Genomic DNA, 18,980 nt, shown 5'->3' with positions numbered 1-18,980 from the left:
ATTGTCAAAGCTATAGCTGTTAGTCCTGGTTATGGCCTCTTCTGGAGCTCTTATTGGACACTTCCTGGTTCAGTGGTTTCTTTGGACAGGGCCATTGCACCCCACAGCTTGAGTGGGTCCAGAATCTTATCACTATTCAATGCTGCAGTTCTTTGAAATGCACAGTTCCTCAATATAAATGACTCAAGTCAATCTTATAATTGGAAGTACATAGTTCTGGCACAATCATGACAGATGGCTCCAGTTACCTATCTCCCATATAAACTGCTCACTCTACCTTAACATAAAATGCTTCAGATGTTCTTGCTCCATCTCTTCTCCCTTTGGCAGTTCCTCGGGATTGAGAATAATTTCCTTCCACTCCAGTTTTGTGGGCTCTGAAGTAGCAATTGAGGTCAACATGAGGACCACAGACTCTTTCACAAACAGGACAGATGGTGGCTGATGGGCCAGGCAGGTGGGTAGTTTGTAAGGTGCTCCACTCCTGCCACTCTCACAGGGCCACTCTGCCTCCAATGCATGAAAGTTCTCAGTACCACCCCAAATGCTCATTCTCCACTTTGTACAGTCATGGGCTACAGATTCCCAGGAGTTGGTAGGGATCTTGGATTTCTTCAAGGAGGCTTTGAGAACATCCTTGAATCTCTTCTTCCATCCACCTGTTAATCTATTCCAAGCTCTATCATGGGAAAAAAAATTATCTGTTTCTAGAGTCTGAGGTGGGACATGCAAACTATGTGGTCTGCCCAACAATATTAACTGCATGTAATTAGGGCCTTAATGCTGGAGATGTTGGCCTGGGAGATGGCATTGACATTAGTTTGCTTATCCTTCCAGTGAACCTAGAAGATTTTGTGTAGAGAGCGTTGGGATTACTTTTTCGGTCCCTTGAGGTAGGTAGTCCAGGTCTCAGAAGCACATAGAAAGGCTACCCAAAGACTGAATTTTGTGCCAGTTCTGAGGTCTTAATCTTCAATTATCTTTTTCCTCAATCAACCAGAGGCTGTGAAGACTATTGAAGGTGGTAACTCTGCCAACCACTTAGCAGTAGTATCAGTTTTCATACTATTCATTCTTTCTCTTATTATTTAGGGAGCTAGCAATATATTGTAAACAACTCCTCCCTTTCTCACGTGTATTGTAAACCTCATTGAAAATATGTAATTCCATTTTCTAGAATGGAGCATGTGGATGATATCTGTTGGGAATGTTCTACACGTGTCCCCATTTTGAGAGGTGGCTGCTGAGAATTGAAAGTGATCCACAGTCTGTTTTTGGACTTTGATTGTCAGGAGTGGCATTATGTAGCATGGGTAGCTTGGTGAAGGAACTTTTGTGGATATTTAATGTTTAGTCTATCCTCTCATAGATTTTAATGAGTTGACAGTGTCTTGGAGCTTGGCCTCTGAGGGTACATGTACTTGAGTTTCATCTTGTACTGCAGTTTGTGACAGAGATTGGAATATCTTTGATCCAGGTTAGGAGGCAAAGAAGGTTGAACAGTTTCCTGTTTTTCTGTAGATTAGCTTCACTGGTGGGAAATTTGTGTGTGAGGATATTGAGGAAAAAACGATTGAGGGTTGGAGTGACAACACCCCCTTGTTTGACCCCACTCTGCTCTAGGATTGGGACTGTGGTGAAACCATGAGTTAGAATCATGCAGTAGCGGTCAGAGAATCGAGACAAATTTCTGAAGGCAGTCAAATTTGAGGATTCTCCACACTTGACATAGTCAAAGGTTTTTGTAGATCACCTTTAGCAGATGGTTTGATGCAACTCTCTGCATTCATTGAATGGTTCAACTTCCAGTCATGGCAGAGGCATGTGTCATGACATTGGTGTGAGAACAAATCTGTCCCCATCTTGAGAGGTGACACTGTCAACTCATTAAAATCTATGAGAGGATAGACTAAACGTTAAATATCCACAAAAGTTCCTTCACCAAGCTACTCATGCTACATAATGCCACTCCTGACAATCAAAAATCCAAAAACAGACTGTGGATCACTTTCAATTCTCAGCAGTCACCTCATCAAAAGTGCACAAGATCCAACAACCTGTTTGTAGCACACTGCAAGCATCAAGAAGTTGCCATCCTTGTAACCCTCCCAAAGTTCTCTGAGAAGGCCCTCAGAGGGATTCCCCTCTACACTGCGGACGCTGGGAGGCGTGCCTTTTGAGTTGTTCAGGCAACAACAATTAGCCAATTGATGCCTTTGCTGAGGCTTCTGCCAACCTCAGGCAGGGTCTTGTATCCAGGTTCTTCTCTGGATAACAGATAGTGCTGGAGAAGAGCAGATTGTCAAAGGAGGGGATCCTGAAGAAGGGGATGAAGGAAGATGGGGGCTGTGAACAAAAGGTGGTGGGAATAATGGAGGATATAGCCCTTAAAGGTATATACATATCTTGTTAAAATGCATGGTAACTTCATTTTTAAAGAAAACTACCTCATTATCTTTGCGTACCCTATAAATTAAGTTAAACTCTAGAAAATGCAAGATGACCAATGGCAATTAAAATTGTTGGCAGCCAAGATACATGAGCATCTGAAACCATATTGGAATCCAGCAAGAGCAAGGCTCGCTGGGACTTGTAGTCAAGCGTTCAGGACAAGGGCGAGAACTACAATTCCCAGCATGCCGTCGGCGGGCAGCTGCCAGCGGTTGGATAAGCGGAAGTGGAGGGAGCGTTTCCGTCGAGCGTTTTGTGCGCACTTGTTTGGAGGGTTTGCGAGAGGCAGCAGGTGAGTTGTTGGGGAGCGGCCGCCGGGCACCGGGGGCGGTAGCGGCGTCAGCTGGCCTTATCCTCGGGCCTGGCCGGGAGGCGGACGGGCTGTCGGCGCTCCCGTCTGGTCCAACAGGCCATTGTAAAGGGGGTGGTCGCCTCAGGCGGTCCGGCGGATGCCCAGTGACGCCTCGTTACCACGGTGCTTGCTGTCTCGGAAATCGGGCGGACCGCTCGCAAACCCCGGAGGGTCATCGTCCTGGAGCATTAACCCGGTTTCACCCTAAACACACGATGTTCAACCTGCAGAGTATTTCCATGATCTTCTGTTTTTACGTCAACTCCCTAGCTGGATTGCATCTCCCCTCCTCCCAGAGGGTAGTAGGCCCCTCTGGCACTTAAAGCTGGTAGCAGCAGCAGTCTAGCTCCTTCCTGGATACATCCCTAAAATAACAGTCGAAACACTGTGATTTGGATTGGGCTCGGGATGAAACTTCAATTTAACGGGCCAGGCACGATGTGCAGTGAATCGAACAGCTGCACTTGTGTAACCAGTGTACAATGACTGCCTAGGGAGGGTGTGATCTGATTTTTGTTTGCATATTACCATATTGTTCTTTGAGACTATCAGTTTCTGATATCAGTTTTAATACCCATCAAAAGCTAAACTTGTAGATGCTGGAAATCGGAAATACAAACAGGAAGTAAAATACTCGGTAGGTGAAGCAGTATCAGGAGTTAGATTCTGTGGAGTGTGTTAGCATAGTCCATCACAAAATAGAAACTTCTTCTCAAATGCTTTCAAATAGTGATTTTTATATCTCTTGTAGGCTGTCACAAATTGCTTTACAGTCAAGGAAATGCTTTTAAAGTGTAGTCAGGGTTTCAATGCATTTAACATGTCCTCCTAATTTGTGCCTAGTGAACTTGTGTTATTGGTAATGTGATAATAATCAGAGTTGTTTTTTAATTTCATTTGGGGAAATAGATTTTACTTGGGTCTCTGAAATAATGCCATCACAAACTTGGGAGAGCACTTGGGATCTTTGTTTAATGTACAGTATTAAAACACAACCCTCCTTTACAGCTAAGCTGACATCTACACGTTCTTTTCTCAAAGCAGTGACTATTTTAAAAAAAATTGTGTATTTCAACAGTAATGTGGGAACAGAAAGAAAGATTCCCATGCTGGTGAAAATTCCATTACTTTTTGAAAAACTATATGGTGAACAGTTTCAAGAATGTTTCTATTAATTGTGTGTTTTAAGTAATTAGTCATTGCAACCTTCCTTTTCCTTTCTGGTTCAAGAGATTTGATTTTCAAATGGATAAAGAATCAGAAGAGAGAAAGATTCTTGAAAAATTGGGGACTGCTTTAAAAGTTTCGGATGGTGATACAGAGAAGCAGAATGTATCTTCTGGCCAATTAACTTGTGACTCAGCTTCGTGTAGGCTGTCCACGGTGGATAGTGATGTTTCAGGAGCTAGTGGCAATGCTGAGAGGCTATTAGATGATAATGCTAATGATCAAGAGTTAGCAGAAGAACACTTCTTTGAATGCAAGGAAACACTTGAGACTGATGGATTTGTGGATGCGGAAGAAGATGTAACAAAATTGGAACATCAGAATGATGAAACGAAAATGCTTGAGTTTGACGAAGAATATTTACGAGAATTGGAAAAAGATCTGCCTGAAGAAGAGAAAAAGGTAGGGAGTGTGACTTTGCTTCATTACATGGTGATATTTGTTTATAATTTGAATTTGCTCTTTATTTTTTAATACCCTGACATTAATGTTGTTTTCATGTTGGTGTATATCACATTGAAGTAATGAATTTAAGTGTAACTGATTACTAGGCTTTAGTTTCTGGGTACCAAGTATGAATAGTCTTGCATTTTTCTTCCTTCCATATTTAACTTTGGACTTGTGCAGTTGCCTTAATTAAAGTCAAATGTTAGGAGTTTCCTTCTGTAACACTTTGTGTGTAGTTACTTGGCCCATGACAAATAAACGTTTCAAGGACAGCACAACGTTTGCACTTTGAAATTACTGTTGCTGTGGTGTTGGGGAGAGAAAAGCAAGTGCCCAGAATTGTAACCTTTCCTCTGGTGTACATTTTGTCTTTCCTAGTGTCAGTAGTAGTCTTGAGTCGGTCATGAAAGATCTGTTGGCTCTGGCCATAGTGTTGTCATCAAGCAAGCTTAAAAAAAACAGTGGTATTGAAGAATACACTAATATATCAAGCCATAACATAACAAGCACTAATTTTCAGCTAAGTTTTTAAACACTTTACAGAGCAGCAAATAAAGAATTGGATGTACACTTAAGATGAAGGCCAAAATATAAGGAAAACCAAATAATTTTATCATTAATAAAATGTATTTGTAGTACTTATGAGGGAATGATAACTCTTATATGTACATTTTTTTTCTAGGTAAGTGAACTTCTTTAGCATTAATGTGCCATTAAAATCTGAGTTACAAATCATTTGACAAAGTGTAGCAGTTTCATTGTTTTGTACTGAATTTAGTTTAAATTTTAAGCTCCTGAGAGTTTACAGATTTCCTTTGATTATACTGGAGATGCACATAATCAGATTTATTATCACTGACATATGATGTGAAATTTGTTGTTTTGTGGCAGCAGTACAGTGCAAAGACAAAAATCTATAAAGTGCAAAAAAAACCCAGAATAATGAGGTAGTGTTTATGGGTTCATGGATTGTTCAGAAATCTGATGGCGGAGGGGAAGAAGCTGTTCCTGAATCATTGAGTATGGGTCTTCAGGTTCCTGTACCTCCTTCCTGATGGTAGTAATGAGAAGAGGGCGTGTCCCAGATGGTGAGGGTCCTTAATGATAGATGTCGCCGTCTTCTTGAGGCACCCCCTCTTGAAGATGTCCTTGATGGTGGGGAGGGTTGTATCCATAATGGAGCTAGCTGAGTCTATAACCCTCTGCAGCCTCTTGTGATCCTGTGCATTGGAGGCTCCATACCAGGCTGTGATGCAACCAGTCAGAATGCTCACCACTGTACATCTATTGAAATTTGCAAGAGTCCTAGAGGAGATTTGGTATATCACCAAACTTCTAACTAAATAGAGCTGCTGGCATGCCACCTTTGTGATTGCATCAATGTGTTGGGCCCAGGATGAATCCTCTAAGATGTTGACACCCAGCGACTTGAAGCTGCTCAACCTTTCCACTGCTAACCCTTCAATGAGGACTGGTGTGTGTTCTCCCGACTTCCCCTTCCTGAAGTCCACAATCAGTTCCTTAACCTTGCTGACATTGAGTGTGAGGTTGTTGTTGCGACACCACTCAACCAGCCGATCTTCCTCATTCCTTTATACCTTCTTGTCACCATCTGAGATCCTACCAACAACAGTGGTGTCATTGGCGAATTTATAGATGGTGTTTGAACTGTGCTTAGCCACACAGTCATGAGTGTAATGAGAGTAGAGCAGTGGGCTAAGCATGCATCCTTGAGTGTTGACAGTCAGTGAGAAGGAGATGTTATTGCTGATCCGCACTGACTGTGGTCTCCCGATAAGGAAGTCGAGGATCCAGCTGCAGAGGGAGGTACAGAGGGCCAGGTTTTGAAGCTTGGTTATTAGTACTGAGGAATGATGGTGTTAAATGCCTAGCTGTAATTGATAAACAGTAGCCTGACATATGTTGTGGTTGTCTAGGTGCTCCAAAGCAGACCAGAGAGCCAGTGAGATTGCATCTGCTGTAGACCTGTTGTGGCGGTAGGTGAATTGCAGCAGGTCCAGGTCCTTGCTCAGGCAGGAGTTAATTCCAGCCATGACCAATCTCTCAAAGCACTTCATCACAGTAGATGTGAGTGCTACAGGGTGACGGTCGTTGAGGCAGCTCACCTTGCTCTTAGGCACTGGAATGATTGCTGGCCTAATTTAGTAACACGAAACTTATGGCCAGTAACTTTTGCATTTCCACATTTTAAGTCTGCGTTTGCATACTCCAAAAGCATCAATCAGGTTTTTTCTACTTTAATAGTCTGACCATTATTCTTATCTTAGAGCTCTAGCTTATATTTCTTCCACTTCCTCCTTCCCAAAATTATAGACAAAGAGTCTCTAGTATACTGTACCTATCGTAATTCCAGTATTACATGTCTGTTGCAAATAGTCTGCCTTGTGTTGACAATTGCATTTTCCCTGCATTTTGGGAAATAATATTTTTCAGTCTTCCATCTGGTATTTCGAGCCCTCAGTTGAATTGTTAATCATTAATTTTATTATGAATATAAACAAGCCTTGGCTGAGAACCAGTTCTCCATAGGTATGAAAATTTATGTGAGCTTTGCTAGTTTCTGCTCAAGACATTAAATGGTATTTTAAAACTGTAATCATTTTAACAAAAATATTTGGTTCTGAGATTTTACTCCTATCCATCAACTTTGAAATGTTCTTGTTCATTCTTCCATATGTCCATTCCAGTATGCCTAGGTACTTTGAGTGATGATAATATGTATATGCTTCAGCCTACATTTACATTGAAGTTTACCATTGTCCATTGGGTCACTTTTATCATGCCACTGACCACAAACAGTTGGAATTTATGAGTAGTTTGCATGCACACTTTTAAATCCAGATGTGCCAATAATAAAGCAAAGTGAATGAAGTGTAAGTCCTGCCTAGGTAATATTTATCTTATTGGTGGAAATCAACACCCAATATTTTCATGTAGTCCTTGGGTAAGGATTTATTCTGTTTTGAAACAACAATTCTGATCCTAATCATGCTAAATATTTATGTAGTATTTTTACAGGCTACTCTTGTGGGTTTGCAAAATTAAGAGAACCTGAAAGATAGTTGACTTTACCAGACCATGCGATTATCAGTCTATCCTCTGCAGCTTAGTAGTGGGAATAGTAGGATTCGGAACTTGTCTGAGGAAAATTCTGGAAAGCACAAATCAGAGCACTGAAGCATTGTTTCTTTTTCCTCTCACCCTATATTTATAATGGTTCTCCCAGTCATAATCTGTTTAGGTTTTTTCCCCAAGATACAGGTTAACCTGAAATTAAAATCTTTAATTCCAGTAGGGAAATTGAAAAGGTAGGAACATTGCCTTTTTTGGGTAGCTTATTTCTGATTATGTCTAATGTCTCGTAGTGTAAATAATTAAGGATTAATTCTAAATTGAAGGTACAGAATGAACAGTACCTGTAACTGCATTGTAGTTAAAAAAAAGTTGAGCGAGTAATTGCATTTGAAAGATTATGATAAAGCACACTTTCAGTGTCAAAGAAAAAAATGTAGGCTACTAAATAGTGTTCTTCTGTCTTCCACTTGAATAATGGATTAAAAACTAGTTGTTTGTTAACATTCAGAATGGGGAAGCCTTGGGTTAAATTGACAATTAAGAGTTCTTTGCATAAAGGTAGAATTCTATCTTTTACTCAGCCTGGGAAAGCAGTAGTTTTGTTCTTGAAGAGGTCGTAAGACATAAAAGTTGTAAATTTCTTTCACAGACATACAATAATTTTGCATGCATGTAGAGTAATCTCCTAGTAACCAAGCAGAAGGGAATTCTTAAGTGTCAGAAGATTGGGCCAAAAATGGAATTTCTCTGCATACAAGAGAGGCTAAGGGGTCATAAATTAGACACTAAGATGCATTATAAGGATGGGTTTAGACATTCCAAAGACATTTGGACCAGATCATCCAACTGTATGTCTGTCTACCACCACTAAGTTGAGGCATATTACTCGACATTTTTCTTGTGGGGATGAATGCATGCATTGATGTCTTAAAAGCCTGTTCTTCCAATTTACAAAAAAGCTTATTAGTAAAGTTGTCAAATATCAACTGCCAGTCTTGAGTTTTGTTGAATCTTACAATAACTCGTGAATTGCTTTTTATAATTTGACAACCATTCTATTTTGCAGCGAAGACAAAACGAGAGTTTGATGCTGAAAGAGGTTGGCAATGGGCAGTTTAAAAAAGGAGGTAGGTGTTTCAAAATGATATAATCTAGGTCTGGTGAAGTTAGACAAATATTACAGGATTGTTAGTTGATCACAGGCATGATAATTTGAAATGGTTTTCACTTAATCATCTAATCTTTTACCAATCCTCCCTAATCACTGCACTGTTATGAAGAAGGACACTTTTATTTCCTCATTCCATGATTTCCCCTAGCCTTTTGTAGGCTGTAACAGTTCTCTTTTGAAATGTTGTTATTCTTGTCTATGTAAAAATAGAAAATACAGGTCCAGTAGCATATTTGGAGAATGAAACAGGGTTAACGTTTCCAGTGGATGACCTGTCATCCAACTAAGGAAAGTAGTGAAGCCAAGGATGTTTTGAGGTGCAGAGAAGGGGAAGGATGGTGAGAAGGAAGGGTTGTCTGTGAGGGTGGAGGCCAAGGGAATCCAGATGACCTAGATGGTTTTGATGCTGTTTGAGAGAGGGTGATGAAGCTGATTATTACTAGCTGATACGCCTGGAGGAGTTGTAAATGCACAGTTTGCAATTCAGCCCAGTCTGTTCACAGAAAAGGTTTTATTGAACCTTACAGAATTATTGAAATGCAAATTGTCGTTGAAGCAAAGAACAAGGAGCAATTAGTTTATTCAAGATCCGAGATTGTAATAACAATGTAAAGAGAATGGAACATGTAGGTGCAGAGTATTTGGATTTTCAGAAGGCATTTGACAAGGTGTTACATAAGAGTCTGGTACACAGGATAACAGCTCGTGGCGTTGGGAGAACCAGAGTCAGATAAGTAGGTCTATTTCAGGCTGGAAGGATGTGACTAGTGGAGTGCCCCAGGGATCAGTTCTTGGCCCTCAATTTTATATTTTTGATATACTAATGACCTAGAGAAGAATGCAAAGTTAAAGCTATCCAAATTCATTGATGACACTAGAAAAGATGGGAGGGCATGTTGCGATGAGGATATTTGGACTCTGCAACAGGATATGGATAGGTTGAGTGGGTGAAACTTGGCAAATCAACTTAAATGTACGAAAGTGTGATATCATCTACTTCAATAAGAGGATTCAAAGGGCAGACTATTACCTAAGTGGAGAGAGATTGCAAATGAGGGACCAAGGTGTTCTTGTGCATGAATCACAAGTTAGCAGGGAGGTGCAGCAGGTAGTTAGAAAGGCAAATAGCGCATTGGCCTTTATTACAAGGGGATGTTATAATTGTTTGCGGTGTTGGTGAGACCACACCTGGAGTATTTTGCACAGTTTTGGTCCCATTTTTAAGAAAGAATATACTAGCTTTGAGAATATACTAATTCTTGAGATTGGTGACTAAAGAAGTTACAGTCATGGTCTTTGGAGCTCAGAAGAATGAGGTGTGCTCTTAATAAAAGATCCTAAGAAGGCATGACAGGATGAATGCTGAGATGTTTACACTAGTGGCAGAGTCTTGAATGAGGGACCATGGTTGCAAGATAAGGAGGCAGTCACTTAAAACTGAGGTGCGTAGGAATTTTGTCTCAGCATGGTGAATCTCTGGAATTCTCTGTCCTGGAGGATTGTAAGGAGTGAGATCATTGAAGGTATTTAGAGAGGAGGTAGATAAATGTTTGAAAGATCAAGGAATTGACGGCTGTGGAGAACTGGCACTGAAGAAGACTTAAGACTGATAGCAGATCAACCATGATCAGATTGAATGGCAGGGTAGGCTTGGGGCGGTTATGTGGCTGTTTTTTTTTGTGTGTTCTTGTTTCTCCTTTATAGAGGAAGCTGCATGTTAAACACTGAATGCAATACACTAAGTTGGAAAAATTGCACATGAATCACTGATCCAACTGGATGGTGGGAAGCTATGAAAGGGTAGGGTAGGCGTTGCGTCCCCTGCAATTGCATGAGAAGGGGAATGATCATTGTGGAAATGGAAGAGTTAACTAGGAAACCATGAAGGGAACAGTCCTTTCAGCGTGCTGAAAAGGGAGGGGGAAGATGAATAGGGTGGTGATGTCTCATTGAAAGTGGCAGAAATGGAGGATAATCCACCCCACCAGTCCACACATTTGATGGAAGGTGAGGGCAAGGAGAACCGTGTTCTTGCTCTGGGTGAGAGGAGAAAATGGAGCAGATGTGGGTGGGAGCCCCGTCAACTGTGGTAGAGAGGAAGGCATTGTCAAGAAAAAGGAATTCATCTCAAAAGTATTGTCATCAGAACAGAAATGATAAAGTCAGAAAATATCAACATAATTTAATGCAGGACTGCAAAACATAAATAACATTCTTTCTACATTGCCATTAAATGGAAAGTAGTCACAACTAATCTTTTTCCTTTTACTTGCAGAGTATCCAGAAGCTGAGAACTCGTACACGGAAGCTCTTGGTATTTGCCCAGCATGCAACCAGAAAGATAGATCTATTCTCTATTCCAATAGAGCAGCTGCTAGAATGAAACTGGTAAGCATTTCTCACTTGTGTCTACCTGTGATCTGCAAGATGGATTTGTAGACATGTGGTTGAGCATAGATTAACTGTTCCTTATGAAAAATTGATCTGTTAGTAGCAGTTTGATTAGTTGAATAAGTTACTTTGACAGCTGAAAGCAGTGACACAGTTGAATTATTCTGTGTGATTTTTGCCTATTGAATTGAGAGTTGGGAAAAGCCAAATATGTGATTACTCAAGGTTTGAAAAACTATCCCTTTGGTATGTCATCTGCCTTCTCTTTGTTGTTCTGTTTCAAGTTACTGTGACGTGCCTTACAGTGAACTAGTAACGGGCCTTTTATTTTGCACTTTACATCCAGTAAAATACAATTAAATAAAAATAGCAGCCATAACTTTTTATCCTTAAGGAAATCTGAGGATGAAAAATCTACCCTTTGGAGATGGCATTGCATTCGATCAAGAATGAAGCTATATAATGGAGGTGCTTTGTCACAGACTTTGTACCTTTAACCCTCTACGTGCCCATTCACAAGCTCCACTGTGCACCAATTAATACAGACTTGGAGAATGATATAATTCTAAGAGATGCATGATTTCACTGTGGTGCAAAGTCAAAGTTGTTCTGCAGGAACAGACAAACTTTGTAAGCCAGTTCATTTTCTAAACATGAAAACTGAGAATCAGCTGAACTAGACATAGCCTATTGATTGTGAGCATCTTTGGGCAACCTAATTCAAGTACTCCTGTATTATTCACACATACCTCAGCAGCTACAGAAAATGAGCAGGCAGAAACAATATCTTGCTATTAATAAATTAAGCAGCTTTGGAGTAGACTAAGTGCATTCAGTGCAGTTCATGGTGAAAGATTGGTGCCAAAGGCTTGAGAAAACTGTTTGTATAATCAGTGGGCCTCCCTGATTCTTTACGTAATTTTATAAATATTCTGGTATTAAATTTCAGTGGCTTTAGTGTTCTCCTGACGTATAAACACAGATTTTGAGGTAAACTCATTTCACTTAGTCACGCTGAGCAAAGGTAAATCATTGCAATGTTTCCAACTCTGTGGGTAATCATTTTCTTTCTTTTTCAATCTTTTTATTAGTTTTCAAATTAATACAGATTAATATATAACATCAATGTTTGTACATGTAATACAAAGAGATTGGAAGAACAATCATGGCATGGATAATCATGAAGAACAATAAAGTATATAAAAAAATCTGTAGATCCAACGATCTCTTAGTGAATGAATATAATATTAAAGAAAGGAAAGAAAAAGATTTATTATAAAATATAAGAGAAAGGAAAAAAAATCCCCAAAACAATAAGAAAATTTATAAACAGTATATCAAATCAAATCAAACCAAACTAAGCTAAAGAAAAAAAATTCAAAAAAAAACAAACAGAAAAAAAACTGGACTAAAATTTCTCAGTAGAAACAGAGCAATATTATGTCATCAACTTCATTCCTCTAAGTTGAAAGGTTATTACAGGGGGATAATCATTTTCATTACTGCCCCCCCCTCACATCAACCCCTATGCCTGTGTTCACAAAAGCTACTGCAGGAGTAAATAATAATTATTGTAATAAGTAATTTTTTGGAAGTATTGTTCTCATTGTTTCAGCTTTGTGAAAATTAACCTGTGTATAATGTCTAACCTAGCCAACTCCATATTGGCTCCCTGTTCCTTTGGTTTATACAGTTGGCTTGTAGAATTGATTTTAATGACTTGACAAAAAAGAGGATATCGCTGCCAATCTTATTCAGTTGGGAAGATGTAATCTCCTCTTTGGGTGTAGATTCATTCTTTCTGATGTGATTATGGTACCATACCATTGAAAATGCATTGGTGTGTCTGTGATTGAGCATATTTCTGTTCCGAAGGTTAAATCTGATAAATTGGAGCAAACCTGAAAATGTATTGTATTCCTTTATGCTTTTCCTCTCTGGGTCTGATAAATTTTGGATATGAAGAATTGTTTTAAAAGTTACTTGCAATGTTTTATTTCAAGAGAGCAATATGTATAGTAATGAAAGACCGGGGAGCTCTGATTGCAATTTGAGGGTTATTACAAGACCAAGTAGAGAAGTTATTCTTTTGTTAGACAGCCACACTGGGTACCGTAATCTCTGTTTTGACGTTCTGATAAGTTTCTACCTTATCACTTGGAATTTTATCAACTTTGCACCAAACCTGTTTGGCAACATACTTTGTAAATTTCAAATTATAATGATCTTGCACTGGAAAATGAGTAATTATATTGTAAAAGCTGATTAAAATATTGTTTCCAGAAGTTATTTTGATTTTTTTTTTCTGCTCAGGGTAATAAGGAAGATGCCATATCTGATTGTACCAAAGGTAAGTTTTTTTTTAGTACATGACAAATTATTATAGGAATTGGCTTCAATGTCTGAAATGCTTACTCTGTGTTTATGTATTACTGGACAGCCTCATATTGCAATTTTAGATTCTGTGAAAATGAATATTTTGTATTGTTTTTACACAGTCATGGAACTTTTTTTTTCAATTTGTAGCTATCGAATTAAATCCGAATTACATTCGTGCTATACTGAGGAGGGCAGAGCTCTACGAGAAAACTGAAAAACTTGATGAAGCTCTTCAGGATTATAAAACTATTGTAGAAAAAGATCCATCAATAGTCCAAGCCAGAGAAGCCTGCATGGTAAGTATGATATAACCGAATTGAAATTATAGCAGAAAATGAAATGGCCAACTGCTGTCAGTTGACCTGATTTGCATCATATCTGAGCCTAGTCTACCAAATGTGGACAAGTTTCTGAATTCCAATTTGCTTTCCACCTTCACTTCACTACATTTGGTGTTTAAAGTTATATCAATATTTTAGAATTTCTTTCTTCATGCATTGAGTCATAAGGAGATGAGGAATTTCTTCTCTCTGGGGGTCAGGAATCTTTGGAATTTTCTACCACAGGGAGCTGAGGAGGCTGAATCACTGAATTTATTCAGGCCAAGATACATTTTTGACCTATTGGAGAGTTGAGAGTTGTGGGGAAAGTGCAGATAAGGCAGGCTCGAGGGGCCATTTGCCCTACCCCGATCTTATTTTGTATGTTATTCCTTCAAGAAGAAGTGCCAAGAAATTTGCTCTTTTACCTCTCCTGGTCATGGGAAATATACATGGGTTGTGGGAAGCTTTGCTGCCCTTGATAGCAAGTTTCCAACATTGGATAAGCTTACGAGGAGGAATGCCTCTATGAATCTACATCTTCCCCATTATTTCAGTGTACAAGGCACCAATACCTAAATGCCATAGAAAAAGAAAATGTTGGAGATACTTAGCAGGTCAAAATCGAGTTTATTGTCATATGCACAAGTATGTGTATGCACAGGTGCAATGAAGAACTTTCTTGCTGCAGCATCACAGGCACATAGCATCATATAAGTAGCATTCACAAGAAAAACATAAATTATACACAATTTTCATAAGAAAAACCACAGTTGGAAAAAGAAATCAAAGTCCATTTTAGGGCAAAGTGGTCATAGTGTTGCTAAACTGTAGTGATTAGGGTTTTGCTGGTTGGTTCAAGAACGGAATGGTTGAAGGGAAGTAGCTATTCTTGAACCTAGTGGTGTGGAAAGTCAGGCAGTGTCTGTGGAAAGTGAAACAAAGTTAACATTTCAAGTCAAAGTTTCTTTGTTAGGAGTGGGAAGGAGACATATAGAGTTCTCAACCTGCAATGTTAACTTTATTTCTCATTCCATGATTGCTGCCTGACCTATAATGTGTTTCCAGCCTTTTCTGTTTATAATTTTGATTTCCAGCATCTGCACTTTTTTTTTCTAGTGCCACCCCAGGTAAAGAATTTCTGATGCAAGTAAGCAAACAATTGGTTAGATAATTACTTTCAAACACGTTGGTACTTGGGTCTAAGTGGTTCGATCTTGACAGATGCTTAGATTTAATATCAGAAATTAAGCAATATCAGTTCAAATTTCTGTAAAAATGGCCAGCTTGTATTAGCTACATGCTTCTTTTGCCATTGTGTTTATTCTTGCTCAGAATAGACATGAAATCAGTTTGGTACTATGAAGGGTAAGCTTTTGATAGAAAATAAGGTTGGACTGATTATTGACTGGCCAAAAAATTAAATTCATTAATTGATTTCAATATATTTGTATAATTTTTACCTGTAATCATTATGATAAACTTATTTAGCAGCTTACATATTCAAGACCACCTAAGCTTTCATTTTTTTTCTTTGCTGGCTGAGTTTTGCATTACTTCGTTCTTTAAGTTTTAGTTTAATTCCTCACCTGAAACTTTTATTTATCTGAGTTGCTTTATTATGAACATGCAGCAACTTTCCATAATTTTGTATAATTAACTTTCTGATCCCTAAATGTGATCAGATCCTGCCAAATACACTTTGGGCCTGTTATTTACAGGGGTGAATGGAAGTCAAAGCCTTCCAAAGGGTTTGGCAAGTGCAGTGATGTGGCATTGTCAGATGACCTGGCAGCAACGGAAGTGTAATTTTTCAAATATGTTTCAGGCTCAGCAGCTTGCCCAGTTTGAGAGGAAATAAAGCAAGATGTTGTCTGTCAATTGTGAGAAAGGAATGTTAGTGATTGCAGTTCGGATGGGGAGAAATGACAGTTGCAGTGTGGGAAAGAGATGTTGCAGTGTAAGGGGGAGGGATTTGGAGAGAAAGGGTCCTTATTTGGTAGAAGGTACAGCAGGCTTCTGTGAGGGGTGAAGAAAATCACTTCTCCCCTGCCCCACGAGGAGTTTTAAAAAGACACCTGTAACTGTGGCAGTTAATATTGAGGCTCTCTGTAATTCACAAGAACAATAAATATCTAATATTGTCTTGAGCCAGTTACAAATCATGCTCTCGAATAATGAAACTGAACTGAAAGTCTTGAATGGATCTTTATTCTCATTGCTGATAAGGCCAGCATTTATTGTCCAATTACCACATTTTCATAGCAGAGTTAATTTCAGCCCTTTGATGGTAATGCTCCTCAGAGTTTGTAATGGCACTACACAATGAAAGCTGTAGTTACAGTCTTTGGTCACTGAGTGGCACTATACGTGCCTCAAACTGTTTATATGCTTTGAATCACTAATTTTATCTGTGATAATTGGAATTCTTACTATCCAAAATAGAGATTTTCTGGACACCTTGATCTAAATTTACCTATTACATTGATTTTTTAAAATTTGTTTTGAAAGCTTCAGTCTCTTCTAAAAGACTACACTTTTTCTGAATTTTTACCCAGATCTACCAAGAGGGAACTGAATTTGGATTATGTATTCTCAACAGATATGTAGCTACTCAGTTTTCTTGGATTCTCCAGTATCTGATACCACAAAATGCTTCTACCCTAAAACTGTTAACCTGTATGAAGTAACTTCACATAGTTGTCTGTTTATCCCCTGACCACCTTCTGTTTATGTCAGGGCAAGGATGGGGTGTGGCATTTAATATTGAGGCCTTTTTAGGTTATCAAGAAGTATAAAGCAACAAAAAATTAATATTTGTCTTTAGGTCATTGCAAATCATGTAGAATTCCTGATTGTTTTATGTTTTCCTTTAGCTTCTGATGTTTTTCTGCTTGGCTTTACAAAATAATTTGAAGAAAATTGGTGCTCAAGATTTTGCAGGAAGTTCCATACAGATGTCTTGAGTGAGAAGAAAATAGGCATTATTTACTCACCTGGAGTGATGTTCGTATTTTATACCTAGTGTGTCAATGTGGATGGGCTGGATCAAGTTTGACTTAGTTCTTGCTTGCTGCACCAGCCCTAATTCTTGTGGCCATGCCTTTTTTTTGTTTTGCAGTTCTTTTGGATTAGTTGAAATGGAGATATGCTATTTGTGGCCATTGAGCAAGGTGGTGTGGGTTGTACATGGTGTCTAGGTCTTGTAGCAGGTCCTGAGGGTCCACCTCCGAGAACACCATGCCGCCTTTTAACGGGTTGCTGCTACTTCACCAGCCTTGCTCTTCTGTACACTATCGCCCTCTGATCCGTGGCAAGATCCAGGATCACTTTGGATACCTCAGGATCCACTTGTAAGGAAGAGTAGACATCCATGATGAAATCCACCTTCACTGCACCAACACATTCCTTGATGCATGTTGCATCTACTGCTCCAGTGGCCGAGTGGCTTCACCTGCAACAGAGCTTGCACTAAACAAAGCTTCTTCACTGATCTGTCCCTAGTTTACAACACCACCCTCAACAATAAAAGTATGTGAGCAAGACCCAGGAAAACATGGTACATTTCCCGGATCTCAAGAAGCCAAAGGAAAGATGTGAAAACAAATGTTGATGATTAAATTTGCCACTGGCTCCAGTGCATCCAGTGCACCTTCACAGTCAATGGCTGTCTGAGGAAAAGTTTTCAAAGACTGTAACCTCAAGCATTAAGCTTGTTTTCTACTGAGGATTAGTGATCCCTAGCATGCAACATGCATGAGAGACGCAGACAACTTGCATTAGGCATTTCAACGCACTACTTGTGCAAAATCCTCCAAATCCACTTGTAGGATAATTGAGTCAATGTCTACATCCTCTAAGGCCATTTTCCCCAGCACTGAGGATCAAATAGTGCTTGGCCGGCTTTGATAGGCAGACTAAGTGATTGTCAAGAAGATAGGGAAAACTCTATACGGGTGCCCTCAAAATCTCCTTGGGGGAAAAAATGCAACATCCACATCAACTGGTGATGAACCTTAGCCCCAGTTTGCTCAAACCTGCTGAGAAGCACTTTGGATTTCTCCAAAAGGATCATGTGGAACCTCAACATAGAAGTGGAAAGAGCGATTAACCCACTCATCTGCCCTGTACAAAACTACCTTATTTACCTGTGGCATAGGGCTCCTCAGTCATCTGTTAAATGGTTTAAAATATTTTTTAAGTATTTCTCAGAATACAAACTGCTAGAAATGAAGATTAAAATAATAAATAAATCTCCTGTTCTTGCCATTTTACTTAAAGTCAGCAATCCGATTCATATAAAAGTGACTGGCTGGAAGGGAAGTGCATTGGCTGCTCAGTTCAGGACATCTGTGTCCAGTAGCAGAGCAGGAGATCAGACATATGGGCGGAGAAGTTGGAGTTAGGCTGGTTGACACTTATTTGTTTCTAAAGGAAAATTGAATGTTTGAAACCAATTATCTTAGCTATTTTGTTTAACAGTTTGAAGAGAGAAATGCCAATATCATCGAGGCATTATGCCCTTATTCTGGCATTATCTTGTTAACAAATACTGGATTTTAAAAGTTTTGTTATTGAACTATAAGTAATATCAAACGAATGTACCATTAAAATATTATAAACATATGGTTTTAGTCATCTTTAATAGACCTCTTGCAAATCCCCATTTGATCTGGAAGTGCACGGTTTGAGAACTTTCAGAATAGTTGGAAGGTTAAGAGTGAGTTAGGAGGGTAGGGAGAAGAATGAATAGCAGCAGGAGTGAGGAGAGAATATATGGGAGTATTTGGGCATGTGTATGGGGTAAAAAACGTAAATGGGTAGGTAGGTGGATAGAAAAAGACACACTAAAGACCACATTTTCTTTCACAGCCCTATCTTAATGTAGCTTAAAAGAGAAAACAGAATCACAAAGCACTTTGCATCCAGAGAGGCACTTTTCAAGTGTAGCCATAAAATAGAGGGAAACTTGGCAGCCAACTTATAAGCTTTCATGAGCAGCAATATATTAACCAGGTATTCTATTTTCAAAAATTGATTGGGGGCTCAATATTAGCCAAAACTCCAGAGAGAATTTTCATGCTGTTTGAAGTAGTATTGTTGGAGGCATTTGTTCATCTTAAGGGCAGATGAGACCTTAGTTTAA

The 18,980-nt window shown here is 39.2% G+C and overlaps 2 protein-coding genes across 3 annotated transcripts in view; one reads left to right on the top strand and one right to left on the bottom strand.

The window, feature by feature from the left end:
• ccnjl (cyclin J-like) overlaps window positions 1-18,980 on the bottom strand; it is a 441,915-nt gene that overhangs the window by 115,020 nt on the left and 307,915 nt on the right. The gene's annotated exons all lie outside the window — the stretch shown is intronic.
• ttc1 (tetratricopeptide repeat domain 1) overlaps window positions 2,663-18,980 on the top strand; it is a 40,124-nt gene continuing 23,806 nt past the window's right edge. The window contains exons 1-6 of one of the 2 annotated variants that reach the window (XM_052013724.1): window positions 2,663-2,743; window positions 4,034-4,432; window positions 8,640-8,700; window positions 11,020-11,132; window positions 13,449-13,485; window positions 13,662-13,810. In XM_052013724.1, coding sequence (XP_051869684.1) covers window positions 4,049-4,432; window positions 8,640-8,700; window positions 11,020-11,132; window positions 13,449-13,485; window positions 13,662-13,810 — 744 coding nt within the window. In that variant the 5' untranslated portion in view covers window positions 2,663-2,743; window positions 4,034-4,048. Of the gene's footprint in view, window positions 2,744-3,076; window positions 3,441-4,033; window positions 4,433-8,639; window positions 8,701-11,019; window positions 11,133-13,448; window positions 13,486-13,661; window positions 13,811-18,980 lie in introns of those variants that run through there. The other variant, XM_052013725.1, reaches the window with a different exon arrangement.

The sequence above is a fragment of the Pristis pectinata genome, chromosome 4, assembly GCF_009764475.1.
Source record: "Pristis pectinata isolate sPriPec2 chromosome 4, sPriPec2.1.pri, whole genome shotgun sequence".
NCBI classification, from domain to species: Eukaryota; Metazoa; Chordata; class Chondrichthyes; order Rhinopristiformes; family Pristidae; genus Pristis; species Pristis pectinata.
The sequence above is the reverse complement of the archived record's forward strand: the minus strand, read 5'-3'. Positions and strand labels throughout refer to the sequence as shown.